At 33.4% G+C, this 12,595-nt stretch overlaps 1 protein-coding gene across 1 annotated transcript in view; it reads right to left on the bottom strand.

Moving 5' to 3' along the window:
- The window catches only part of LRP1B (LDL receptor related protein 1B), a 1,825,680-nt gene that overhangs the window by 588,885 nt on the left and 1,224,200 nt on the right, over nt 1-12,595 (bottom strand). The window contains exons 26-27 of the mRNA XM_072789062.1: nt 10,316-10,480; nt 9,751-9,995 (exon numbers count right to left, since the gene is read on the bottom strand). Of these exons, the coding sequence (XP_072645163.1) occupies nt 9,751-9,995; nt 10,316-10,480 (410 nt within the window). The remainder of the gene's footprint in view (nt 1-9,750; nt 9,996-10,315; nt 10,481-12,595) is intronic.

Below are 12,595 nucleotides of genomic sequence, written 5' to 3' on the forward strand. Positions count from 1 at the left end.
TCATTCTAGAGGCCCCACAGGTTTACTCAAATCTCAAAAATTCCTCCTTGCTTTGCTATCATCTGCCCTTTCACTTCACTTCACTTCAATTTGCATCTCTTCAAAGTTGCTGATACCAACTACAAGTAAAGGTGAAAGCCTTTTTGATTTAACTATTTCACATCAGCTAAATATTTTTAGAAATATTTTCATTTTAAAATAGAATTCACACAAAATTAAATAAATCCCCCATTGACAGTATATAAATATTTGAAATAAAGAGATACTTTTAAGTAGGGGATGTGGTGCCTGAGTAGCTCAGTTGGTTAAGGGTCTGACTCTTAATTTCGGCTCAGGTCATGATCTCAAGGTTGTAAGATCTAGCCCCACATCCAGCTCCATGTTAGGCGTGGAGCCTGTATAAGATTCTCTCTCTCTGTCCCTACACTCTACTCCCTCTCAAAAAAGAAAACAAAACAGGAAAAACAATATTTTTAATACCATTAATATGTAGGATAGAAGGACACATAAATTATATACATACAGATATATGTATATATACATTTACATACATGTACATTTAAATAAATACATAAATATGTGGAAAGAGAGGCAATTTGGTTTTTATGACAGGTAGTTAGGTCTTGATATGTAAACTGTAGAACTAGACAGCTTAAGTGATTTATAAATAATTGAGATTCACTTCCATCACATTGAAACATGGTTTCACGAGTATTTCTTTTTTTTCTTAAACCTTTTTATTAATTTGATAAATGTAGCCTATGATTGAATATATTTACAACTCCAAATGGAATTCCTCCTTCTTAAGTTTTAAAAGTGACATTTTGTACCCTACAGCAGCAATGCTATTATTAATATTCTTAGAATCTAGAATCCATTTTTTTTCAAAATAAGATAAGCTAATTTTCATACAAATATTGTAAATAAAAGTTTCATTTTCTATAGAAATATTTTTCTGAAGCAATTGTAGGCTCTTATATCATTTCAATGTCAAAGCTACTCTTTGAGAAACAGACCACAATTCTCCTTATATTGTCATAACATAATAGGCAATTGAGATAAAAATTGATAGGAAGAGTAAAGGTTCCAAAATGGAATAATTCATTTTTATCACAATATGCTTGAAAATGTGCTCAGTGCTTTGTAAACCTTATTTCCTTTATTCTTCTTACAAGTCAGTTCTATTTATAAAAATAAATTATCCCCATTTTATAGAAGAGTAAACTTAATTTTCAAAAGGGTAAAAAAGGACTTACAATCACAGAACTATTAAGAGGGAAATACGTTTCAGATTCTAGAGTATGAGCTTCTAACCATTATACATACTAACCCTCTAAATGAACCAATTCCCTTAAACTTATTCATTCTTTTAACGATTTATGGATGCTTTACAAAGCAGGGGTGTGGGATGGATACTGCCTTCGAGTATAATTTTTTTAATCTAATTAATCTAATTCTTGTTGTAACTGGGAATAAATTCTTCATGTCTCATTCATTTTGTCTCTGGGTTTTGATTTTGCCAAGGGATATTGTCATTAATATGTTATATAAAATAGTTTGCACATTTGCCAGTCACTATGGATTTCAAGAACAAAATTGAAAGGGATGATTGAGTCAGTAGCTTGTCTTTGAAAGTAAAATAAAATGGTTCCCAGAAAACAGTACTATTTATATAGACAAATATTTATTAGGTCCCCACTGAATTGAGTTCTTTTCAGAAAGATAAAAGTTTCTTCAGAAAGGGAAAACATCTGTAATTAGTGCAAGTCTAATAAATAAATTATTTGCCACACTCTATATTTAAAGTGACAATCATATACTTGAATTATTTCAGGAACAATTGCAATCACAGCAGCTAAAGAAATACAGAAGAAAACTGAAAACAACAACAGCAACATCATCAGTGTGGTGGAATCTTTCTGGATTCATGAAAAATACTGAACTCCACTTGATATCAAATCACAACTTCAAATCACCTTTGAGCTGAGAGAGGACACTGAGAAGTACAGTCTGCTGGATGGGAGAAGATTTGCATATAAAAGAAGAAAGTTACTTTCTCCATGTTTACAAACAACTCCTCTTACAAGGGTGGGGAGGGATACTGATGGGTAAAAGAAAGCAACTAAGGAAATTGTGTGTGTGTCTATCTATCAATCTATTGATCTATCTATCCATCTATCCATCTATCTGTCTATTTTTCTATCTATTCTTTACTTAACAACATTTATATTGTGCTTTGTATTTGCCAGGTATCTTCTAAGTGCTTTAAAAAGAAACTAATGTGTTTAATCTTCTGCAATGATTCCATTTTACAGATGAAGAAACTAGGATAGGTAATGGTCATGCGGTCAGGATAGGATAAAATTAAAATGTGAACCGAAACAGTATGGCTCTAGAGTCTTCCTCCTGATTACAACATTAGTGTTGTAATTAATTAATTAACTGTTGTAATTAATTAGCGTAAGCTAATTATTATGAAGGTTCTTTTTCACACTTACATGTGTAACTTAAAAACATAGTTCTTTTGTTTAATAATTTTTTAGTAAAAAGAGTTGAAAATTCATAATAATATCTAGCTTCAGACATACTTATGATCACTAGGACATAGGCAAACAAATCCACTGAAATTGTTCTAAATAATGGCTGCCTGTACTTAAGTCACCAAATCCAATGAATACATTTATGTCTTTATCTTTCTTAAAGTAAGATACCATAGTTCCAAGCATTTTCACAAGTTCCCACAGGATGCTGATATTGCCTAGAGTACCACAGTCCTAAGTGAAGGAGAAAATAAGTTTTAAATATGTGGCCAAAGGAGTGAAAAGAGCAGAGCTGAGTGCTTAGAAACTTGACTCCATCTGTGTGAAGGATGGATTGTGGAGAGAGCACTACAGGTAGGAGACTGATAAGGAGGCTACTTCTATAGATCAGGAGGTAGCTGATGCCAAAATCTGGGAGATGGTCATAAAAGCAGAGAGAATGGTATGAGTGAGATACACTTGGAAGTAAAATCAATTTAAAAAAATGATAATAGTAATAGAAGTTGTGGAGTGGGAGAGATTGAAAAGGAAAGGAAGAATTTGAGATGGCTTTGTTTTTCTAGTTTCTATAATTGGCTTCATGATCAAAATATGACAAAGCCCATGGGATTTATTTAAGGCAGGAATCAACAAACTTTGTGAAAAGCCCAACAGTAAGCATTTTAGGCAAAATCTCAAGCCATATCCCTGACCTATTGGATCAAAAGCTTTTCAAGTACAGCCCAGAAATCTGTGTTTTAGTGGGAGGAATTTCAGGGATCCCTGAAGGTAATTTGGATGCACATTCAAGTGTGAAATCATTAGAACTGCATATCCCAGAGGACAAAAATTAAAATTCCTTGAAAGAACCATTTAAATCCCACCATGATCTGCTACCTGCCCAATCTGTTTCCCATTTATTCACTCTTTACCTCTAGCTTGCTTCAACCTACAAATGAGGAAATGAGACTCCAGAAGTTAATTATTTGCCTCCCCTGATAAGTCTAGCGAGTGACAGATGGGTTGAACTAGACCAGCCCAAGGTATTTTAGGACCTCACCCTATTGCTTTTAAAAATACATATACTCTTTTACATTCAAAATCCAACCATGGTAACATTTATTTTATTGATCCTCGTTTTTAGTTTAGTCTGTTCTACTTCTAGACTATAAACTCCAGGAAGGTAAGAATTAGTTTGTCCCTTGTAAATGTCCACAAAACTTGACTGTGGTGACACAAAATAACAATTCCAAGGAGAATTTCAAACATGAACTCCATGACTTCTGCCTATAGAGTGTAGTGGTTAAGGCAAGAGTTCTGAGGTCACTTTCCTTAACGTCAGATAACTGAACAAACATGCTCAGGCTATTAGACCTTGACTAAATCACTTAGTGTTTGTCTTCCTTAGGTTCCTTATCGGTAAAACTGTTGCTAAAATCTTCTTCATAGAATTGCAATGAAAATTAGCAAGTGTCAAACGCTAATATCATTACAATTACTAATATTATTATAAATAATTTAGCTATGTAGTTGACATAAATAAGTAAGTGACACTCCTTTACTCAAATATTTTATAATGTAGTTGGGAAAATAAAAGAGAGTTAGGAAAATATTAAATAATCATACAAGCTCTAAGTGCTTGTTCAAGGGAGTTCAAGCAGTATTAAGCATGAACATGCAGGAGGTGAAATCTGAATTTTGTAAAGATTGGTATGTGGCTTTGAAGTGAGAAAGCCTCTCAAAAGGAGAATTATTTCCTGCAAATCTCTGTGCAGATTGAGAGTAATACCTGTAAAAGACTAATAAAAACACAATATAAGTGCATACCTTCCTTATTATCAGAAAGTCAGGATGATGATATAATTTTAATTTAATACTCAATCATATAAGCCCAGATCTCATTATCTAAACAAAACTAACATCTTTCTCAAAAATGGTTTATGATCAACTTTGCTGTTGCTGCTGTTGTTTTTTTAGTGCACTCAAAATTTATTCAATTAATAGCTGTGTTTTACTGTTAAAATATATTTAAATTAGATTGCCTCATAAATGTTTATTATTAATTTCCACCTTAAAGGGAAATTATGATTTTGGTGTTCTCGCTTATTATAAAAGCAATAAATATATTTATTTATACAACTCTCTATGCTAAGGAAACAACATCCTCCCATGTGTTTATTCAGTAGGTGGACATAAGTATCAACTCTGTACTATTATTGCCAATACACACTAGATGTAGAAAATAGAGAACTTAGGTTTAAGTGTCTAGTTATCAATCCAATCAGTGGAATAGAATGAGTATATATAAATCTTCCAAAAGCATATGGGAATAAAATGTGATTATCTTAGCCAGTGTGAAAGTACAGTATATGATATGTAAAATTCTTATTCCAAATTTCCCAATATTTTATATTCAAATTATTTGTCCTCAGTCCCTACAGTAGTTGTCAACATAAATCACTACTTTGTATCCTTATTTTACTCTAAACTTTCTTGCTTTGCTTTTTGGTGCAGGAGAGGTCATATGCACTCCCATGTTCATTGCAGCACTGTTTACAAAGACATGGAGACACTCTAAATGTCTATCAATAGATGAATGGATAAAGAAAACCTGGTATATATACATACACATATGTATAATATTTGGTCACAAAAAAAAGAGAAGGAGGGCAGCCTGGGTGGCTCAGCGGTTTAGCGCCGCCTTCGGCCCAGGGCCTGATCCTGGAGACCTGGGATCGAGTCCCACATCGGTTTCCCTGCATGGAGCCTGCTTCTCCCTCTGCCTGTGTCTCTGCACCTCTCTCTCTCTCTCTCTCTCTCTCTCATGAATAAATAAATAAAATATTTAAAAAATGTTTACTCTCCAGACCTTATTCTTTATTATTTTATACTTAAAATTAAGACAATTATTTTGGAACAGTTGTATGTTCTCATCAAAATTGAGGGAATGTTGTTACAGAGATTCAGATTTTTTTTTTAAGATTTTATTTATTTATTCATGAGAGATACACACACACACACACACACACACAGAGGCAGAGACACTGTCAGAGGGAGAAGCAGGCTCCATGCAGGGAGCCTGACGTGGGACTCGATCTCAGGTCTCCAGGATCTGGAGGATCATCTCTGGTCTTGATCTGGGGGCTGTAAGTTCAAGCCCCATTTTGGGTTCCATGGTGGGCATGAAACTTACTTAAAAAAATGTTTTTTTAATTTAGAAAACAATGAAGCATGGACTGGGGGTTTGATTATGATCATTGGGGCCCTGGTGTTAACTTTGATGAAATTTATTACTCTGAGCCAGTCTATTTCACTTTCTTGAGCTTCAGTTTTCTCATAGAAGGTGGAAACAACTATCTGGTTAGATGGTTCTAATTATTAGGGAAAAAAGTGACAACTAAATGGCACATAATAGTATAATAACAGTGATAGTTTTATTTATTACTGTGATATTCAACATCTCTGTTGAAACAACTATAAATATAAAACATCAGGATGTTTGTTGCTCTAGGCCCTGGGAAAATGGGTGTACATTTGAGAGTAGCTTGAATAGTCTAGTCATCTGACTACACCTGAATTCTCTTGATAGAAAAATCAGCCATATTGCTCTTCTTTAGAGTTGTGATTCACATTTTTGTTATAATTTTCTTTCAACAAATTGCTACGTATAGAAAAATGTGATGTTAAGCCCAATATGAGTTATTTAAATATGAGATAATAGGTATTCAAAAGGTCTCAAGAAAAGTAATGAAACCTAAATTTCAACAAAAGGAGGTTAGAAAAATGATTGATTTCAACAACTATTTTTTTTTTAAGATTTATTTATTTATTTGAGAAACTGAGGCCTAAGGAAATTAAGTAATTGGCCTGACATCATACAACTAGTGAATTATAGGGTTTGGGTTTGAACCTAAGCAGTCAAGCTCCCAAGGCCATGCCATTATCTCTAAGTTCAGCAACCTCATACAATTAAAAAATAAATAAATAAATAAATAAATAAATAAATAAATAAATAAATACAGACAATTGCTCCTTGTTTCTTCTTAATCTCATTTAAAAATTACATTAGGAACCAAAGATCTAAAATACATTTTCGTTTTTTAAAAGTTCTGCCTAAGTGTTCAATAATCAGCCTAGAAATTTATGCACAAGATGAATGTATGATAACTGGTGTTAAAACATTCATTAATTTCCTACTTGGAGGATCAGATAATTTCAAAGAATATTTCTAACCTTTATTTCTTTAATTTTTTAAAGATATATTTCCATTTTATAGCACTAAATGTCACGTATTTTTAAAATTAATTATTTTTTCATGAGCTTCACATTACTATTCACCAGAAAACAGAGGGCTATTATTATTTTAGTAGTGTTAACAATGTACCTTTGTCATCACTTTTACTATAATTCTACCCTGGTAATAAAATAGTCAATACATTTCTGCATCTTTTTAAAAAAGTTTTTACCCTAGCAATGGAAGTGTTACTTCACTGAAGCAGATAAACAGGATGGATAATGATTGTTATATGCTCAGTGATCCTTATAATGGGGAAAAGTGGAATGTTCTCTGATCATTCTCAAAATTGGAAACTGACTGAATTTCATTTAGGAAATAGCAAGGTCTCACTATAGGTGACATTCTCTAAAAGCATATAAAAGACCAGAATATATCAGCCCTGATCCTCTATGTTAAATCAATCTATAGAGTAGAAATTTCCTTATTTTATGCAAATTGGAGGAGTCTCATATAAATCATCTTTCAAGTTAAGTAAAGATGTCAAGAAAATCTCTCCATCTCCAAATGAATTACAGTAATCTCCCCTTTTCTGGCGAGGAGACATCCCAAGTAGATGCCTGAAACCATGGATAATACCATGTGTTTTCTTATACACACATACCTATGGTGCATATCTATCCTAAAGTCTAATTTATTAATTAGGCACAGTAATAGATTAACAATAATAACTAAAGTAGAATAACTCTAGTAGTATACTATCATAAAATTTATGTGAATGTGGTATCTCTCTTTCTCAAAATATCTCATCATACTATACTCACCCTTGTGCTTATGATGATACGAGACGATAAAATGTCTATGTGATGAGATGAAGTGAAGTGAATGACGTATGCATTGTAACATAGTGTTAAGGCACTACTGACCTTCTACTGATAGTTCAGAAGGAGAGTTTTTTGTTTCTGGACCAAATATGATCACAGAAAGTGAAACTATGAAGGAAGGGTCTATTCTTCATTGAATGCTTCACATCCTTTCTATATATACGAAAATGTCAAAAGACCTTGAAAGTATCATTTTCATTTCCATTCTGTCAATTTGCTAGGGCTTACGTCAATGTGGCCAAATCAGATAGTTAGGAAATGAAAATACATTTATCCTATTTTGGGAAGGGGGCTGTTGTAATACATAAACCCAGGCCATTTTTCATGGTCCAATTCATCTAAATTACTCTAAACATAAAAATTACAGTTCCCAAAAAATACCACTCTGGGGCACAAAAATACAGAAGTACATATTTTTGCACTTATAAAAATTAAAATCAACCCTGTGCTTGTCATCAACATATAGTGTTTATGACTAGATACTCTCTCATACTGAAGGAAGTTTTTAGAAAATAATATATTTTTCTTATTGTACTAGTGGCCCATTGCTGGTCAGAATCATGATTTCCTGTTTTATTTCAATTTAATTAAATCCAATATATTTACCGAATGCCTATTAAGCACAAAAGTGATTAAGCTGTATTTTCTCCCCTTAATGTCCTTATGTTGTTTAAGTTTGTAGGATGAAAGGAGCAAGGGAATTAAGGGCTATAGAAAAGGATTAACATGATTGCTCACATAGTACATGTTGTATAGAAACTCCTGCATGACAAAGAAGGATCTATTTAAGAAAATTGAAGCTATGGGATGCCTGGGTGGCTCAGTGGTTGAGCATCTGCCTTCAATTCAGCTCAGGGTGTGCTCATGGGGCCTGGATCAAGTCCCACATCAGGCTCCCTGCAGAGAGCCTGTTTTTCCCTCTGCCTATGCCTCTGCCTCTCTCTGTGTCTCTCATGAATAAATAACTAAATAAAATCTTTAAAAAAAAGAAAAAAAAGAAAATTGAAGCTGAGAAACTGAAAGTGGAAAGAGAACTAGATCCAGATTCTGTCAAAGAGAGGGCACAGAAAATTTTACCGATGAGGAAATTTTGGTAGAAAAAATAGTATCGATAGAGAAGGAATGTCACGTATTGAAGAAAGAAAAATGATAGCAATGGACCACAGAGGTGAGAATTTTTAGTTACATCTAGGTGAAGAGAATATAGCACAAATTTAAAATAAGGCTTGAAGTGAAGTCCATAAGACCAGAAACACTAACACATTTCTGGAAGTGGAAGATCTATCTACTCTACACTGAGAGAGGGAGAAAAGAAGAAAATGTATCCTCTAGGGAACAGTTGTCATCTGAGCATCAGATGTTTCAAGTAAAAATATGTTAATGATAAGAAAACATTATTTGCATTGGAATGAGATTCTCATAGGTTATGATACACATTAGAAAGGGGAAGGCTCCATCAAGAAGTATGAAAGGATGAGTTGATGTTACACCAAATGGCCATACTATCCCATAGGGGAAAAAAAGCAAAAATAAAGACTTAGAATTAAGAACATCTGGAAAATATTGAGCAGAAGAAATGAAATCACAAAGTTGGGATGGAGATTACTATTGAACCAAAATGTGGAATATATGGGGAGAGGTGGCACACATGCTCACATGAACTTAATTGTCTTAAAATAGCAAAGCTCAAGCAGATGCTCCATTCTTTCTTACACACTGTTCCTTCTCCTCCCAATATACTTCACAGGGACCATTTGAGGGCAAACGTCACTGTGTCCTTGGTGTTCTCATCTAATTATCTGAACATAGTTAGGTGATAGATTCCAAATCTCAACACCTTCTACAACTTCCTGCAGCACCCTTTACTGATACCCTTTACTGACTAAAAATATAGGGACTTTGTATAAAACTCTTACTTTCTAATATTTCTTTATTGCTATGTGAAAGAAATGAAAAGAAAAATATTCTGAGCTAATTAAAATAAAGGTTGGAATCACTTCCATAATACAATATATATAAACTATTAACTTATAGAAGTTATTTTACAGTTCAAATATTATATGATTAAGGTGAAAAATACTTTCTGGGTTGTTATTTCACAACCAGCACTTACCCTGGGGCTGACGGCTGGGGTGGTATATCTGAAGGTCAAATGGCTGTGCACTGGTTTTCTGAATCACACTGACATTCTGTCCTGTCCACTTATTGGCTTTTGACAATGTGTTGGTCCTCCAGTCTGTCCAGTAGACCTCACTCCCATATAAAGACACAGCAAAGGGATGGGAAAGGTATTCATGACCTCGAATGATTTCAATCATGGCTGTTCCATCATAGAGGGCTGAATAAATTGCATCTGACCTATGAAAGGTAAATACATCAGCAGTTTATCAAAACTTATTTATATAGTCCATTGGTATTATCACTTTACTTAGATAAAGGTCAGGGAAAATATTTTACAAAAAATATTTTATGGGTATCTATCTGATTTATAGAAAGAAACAAAAAGCCCATCATAACAAAATAAACAAAAATCACCACCATAAAAATGAAAACTACCAAAAATCACCACCAATTTTAATGTATGCATGATAAATGCATGTTAGACATCCTATCAGTTTATAAATGCTATCAGAGGAAGATAACAGAAAATACAGAAGAAAAAGATCATTTTTTTAAACCTGGCATCTGTCCAAACTATCCTTTTCTCAAAGTGATCCACAGTTAATCCATTAGGCCAAGCTCCAGTTTTCATGTCTTTGTAGATGGTTTTTCTTCCAGCACCACTCATGGAGGCAGATTCAATGCGAGGAAAATTGGCATCCCAATCTGTCCAGAAAAGAATTCTGAAGAAAAATAAATAATGCTATTTATTTAGCATTAAATAAATAGCCATTTCAGTTCAGCCATTCAGTTCACAAATATTTATTGAGTGCATACTATGTGCTATATATACACTGGCTAGATGAACAGTCTCAAAGGAAATGGATGTATTATCTACCCACCTGGGGCTTAGAGTCCAGTGGAGAAGACAGACTAAATAAACACATGAATATATAATTGCAGCTTCTAAAGTATGCTGAAGGAAACTTTCATTATGGCAGAGAATAGCAGTTAAGTGATCTACTTAGAGAAGGTGATCAGAAAAAAAAGCACTTTGAGGAAGCTGTATTTTTACTGAATCTAAAAGATAAGGAGAACAGTATAAAGTGCATGACAAGCAAAATAAACAGCAGATATGAAAGCTTTAAAATAGAAAAGAAAGTGGGTGATATGAAGAACAGAGATAAGACCAATGTGGTGAATAAGGAGGAAAAAAGAAGATGGATTTGAAAATCTAATGGGTTTTGCAGGCTAAAGTAATTATTTGGGACTTTATTCCAAGGGAATAAGAAGCACATGTAAGCAAGGTGGAAACATGGTATAATATACAAGTGGATGATAGTGAGGTGAGAGTATAGTATATCAGGTGGTTATTATAAAGGAACAAAATTATAATGGTTTGGAATATGGTAGTGGCAGAGAAGAGAAGTGAATGGATTCAAAGTATATTTTGGAGGAAGAATTGCCAGAACTGTCTTATGACTGCATACAGGGAAATGAAGTAAAGAATGAATCATAGGTGACTGTGTTCCTTGTTTCAGCAAAGTCGGAATAAGGGTAAGGGAGAGGGTCTGCAGGGAATCCATACATGGAATGGGGAAAATGGAAGAGGACAGATTCTAAGACCTGGAAATTTAATGTGGATGGGTTTGAAGAACAATCAAGTTTACTCTTGAATTATTTTTTTATCTTAAGATTTCAAGACATCAGGAAGCTGTGTGGTATGCCAGGGTGAAGTTCAGAGAAGGTAGGGGTGGAGACATGAATTGGGATGTCAGCAGTATGGAGATGATATTTAGATTCACAGCAATGAAAGACATCATATAACAGAGGATACAGAGGGAAAACAGAGGAAATCATTATACTTTGGTATACACAAACGTGAGATTGTTAAAATATATTTTTTCATATGCGTAAAGATCATTACTTTTTTTTTTTTAAACCGAATACTATTTGAGACTCTACAAATTCATTATGCACAAACAGTTCCACTCAATGGGCATTAAGTGTCCCATGTCCTGCATTTGATTTTTAACGCAATTTAAGCAGTGGATGTTTTATGTTCAGTTGACAATGGTTTAAACTGTTGATGCATGTTTCTATAGTATACTTAATACAGTTACACAGTAATTCCACAATCATTACAACTGACTATATTTTTTAAGTACTTATTATATGTTAAAAACTATGTTCAGTGCTTTATAGATTATCTCATTTAAACAATCATGGGGCTATGGCTAAAGTTATCTATGTTTTAGAGATGAGAGAACAAGCTTAAAGAAATGAAATTACTTGGGTCACACAGATAATAAGTGGCTGAGAGAGAAGGAAAATTGGGCAGTCTAACTTCTGTTCCGATGTGTGTGTGTGTGTTTTATTTTAATGTTCTGACCGTTTTTAATATCTAACTCTTCAATGTCATGTTGCTAAATAAAATAACAAAGGAAAGACATCTGGTAGAGGAGTAGGAGCATGGATGCTAACCAAACAATGGTAGTTGCCTTCTCTACTTTCGTAGTAGAATCCAATGAGTAGCATGGTGATTTGGGAAGGGAGAACTCATAGAACAGGAGAGATAGTGACAGTCCAGCAAATTTTCCTCTAATCAGTTCTGATAATATTTTGGTGAGAAATGATAAAGTTCCTTTGTTCTTCATTATAATTATAAATAATTTTGCTATTTTTTAATTTTTCTATATTTTGAATGATCCTTAAGTATATGAATTTGGTAAATTACCTTGGAAAATGAAATAATCTTCTGGAACAAAATTCAAAATACAATTCAATCTATCTTCTTTTTTTTTTTTTGAATATTATGTTTATATAGGAAATATGGAGTGATGTAAACTATTCATCAT

The sequence above is a fragment of the Canis lupus genome, chromosome 20 (assembly GCF_048164855.1).
Source record: "Canis lupus baileyi chromosome 20, mCanLup2.hap1, whole genome shotgun sequence".
NCBI classification, from domain to species: domain Eukaryota; kingdom Metazoa; phylum Chordata; class Mammalia; order Carnivora; family Canidae; genus Canis; species Canis lupus.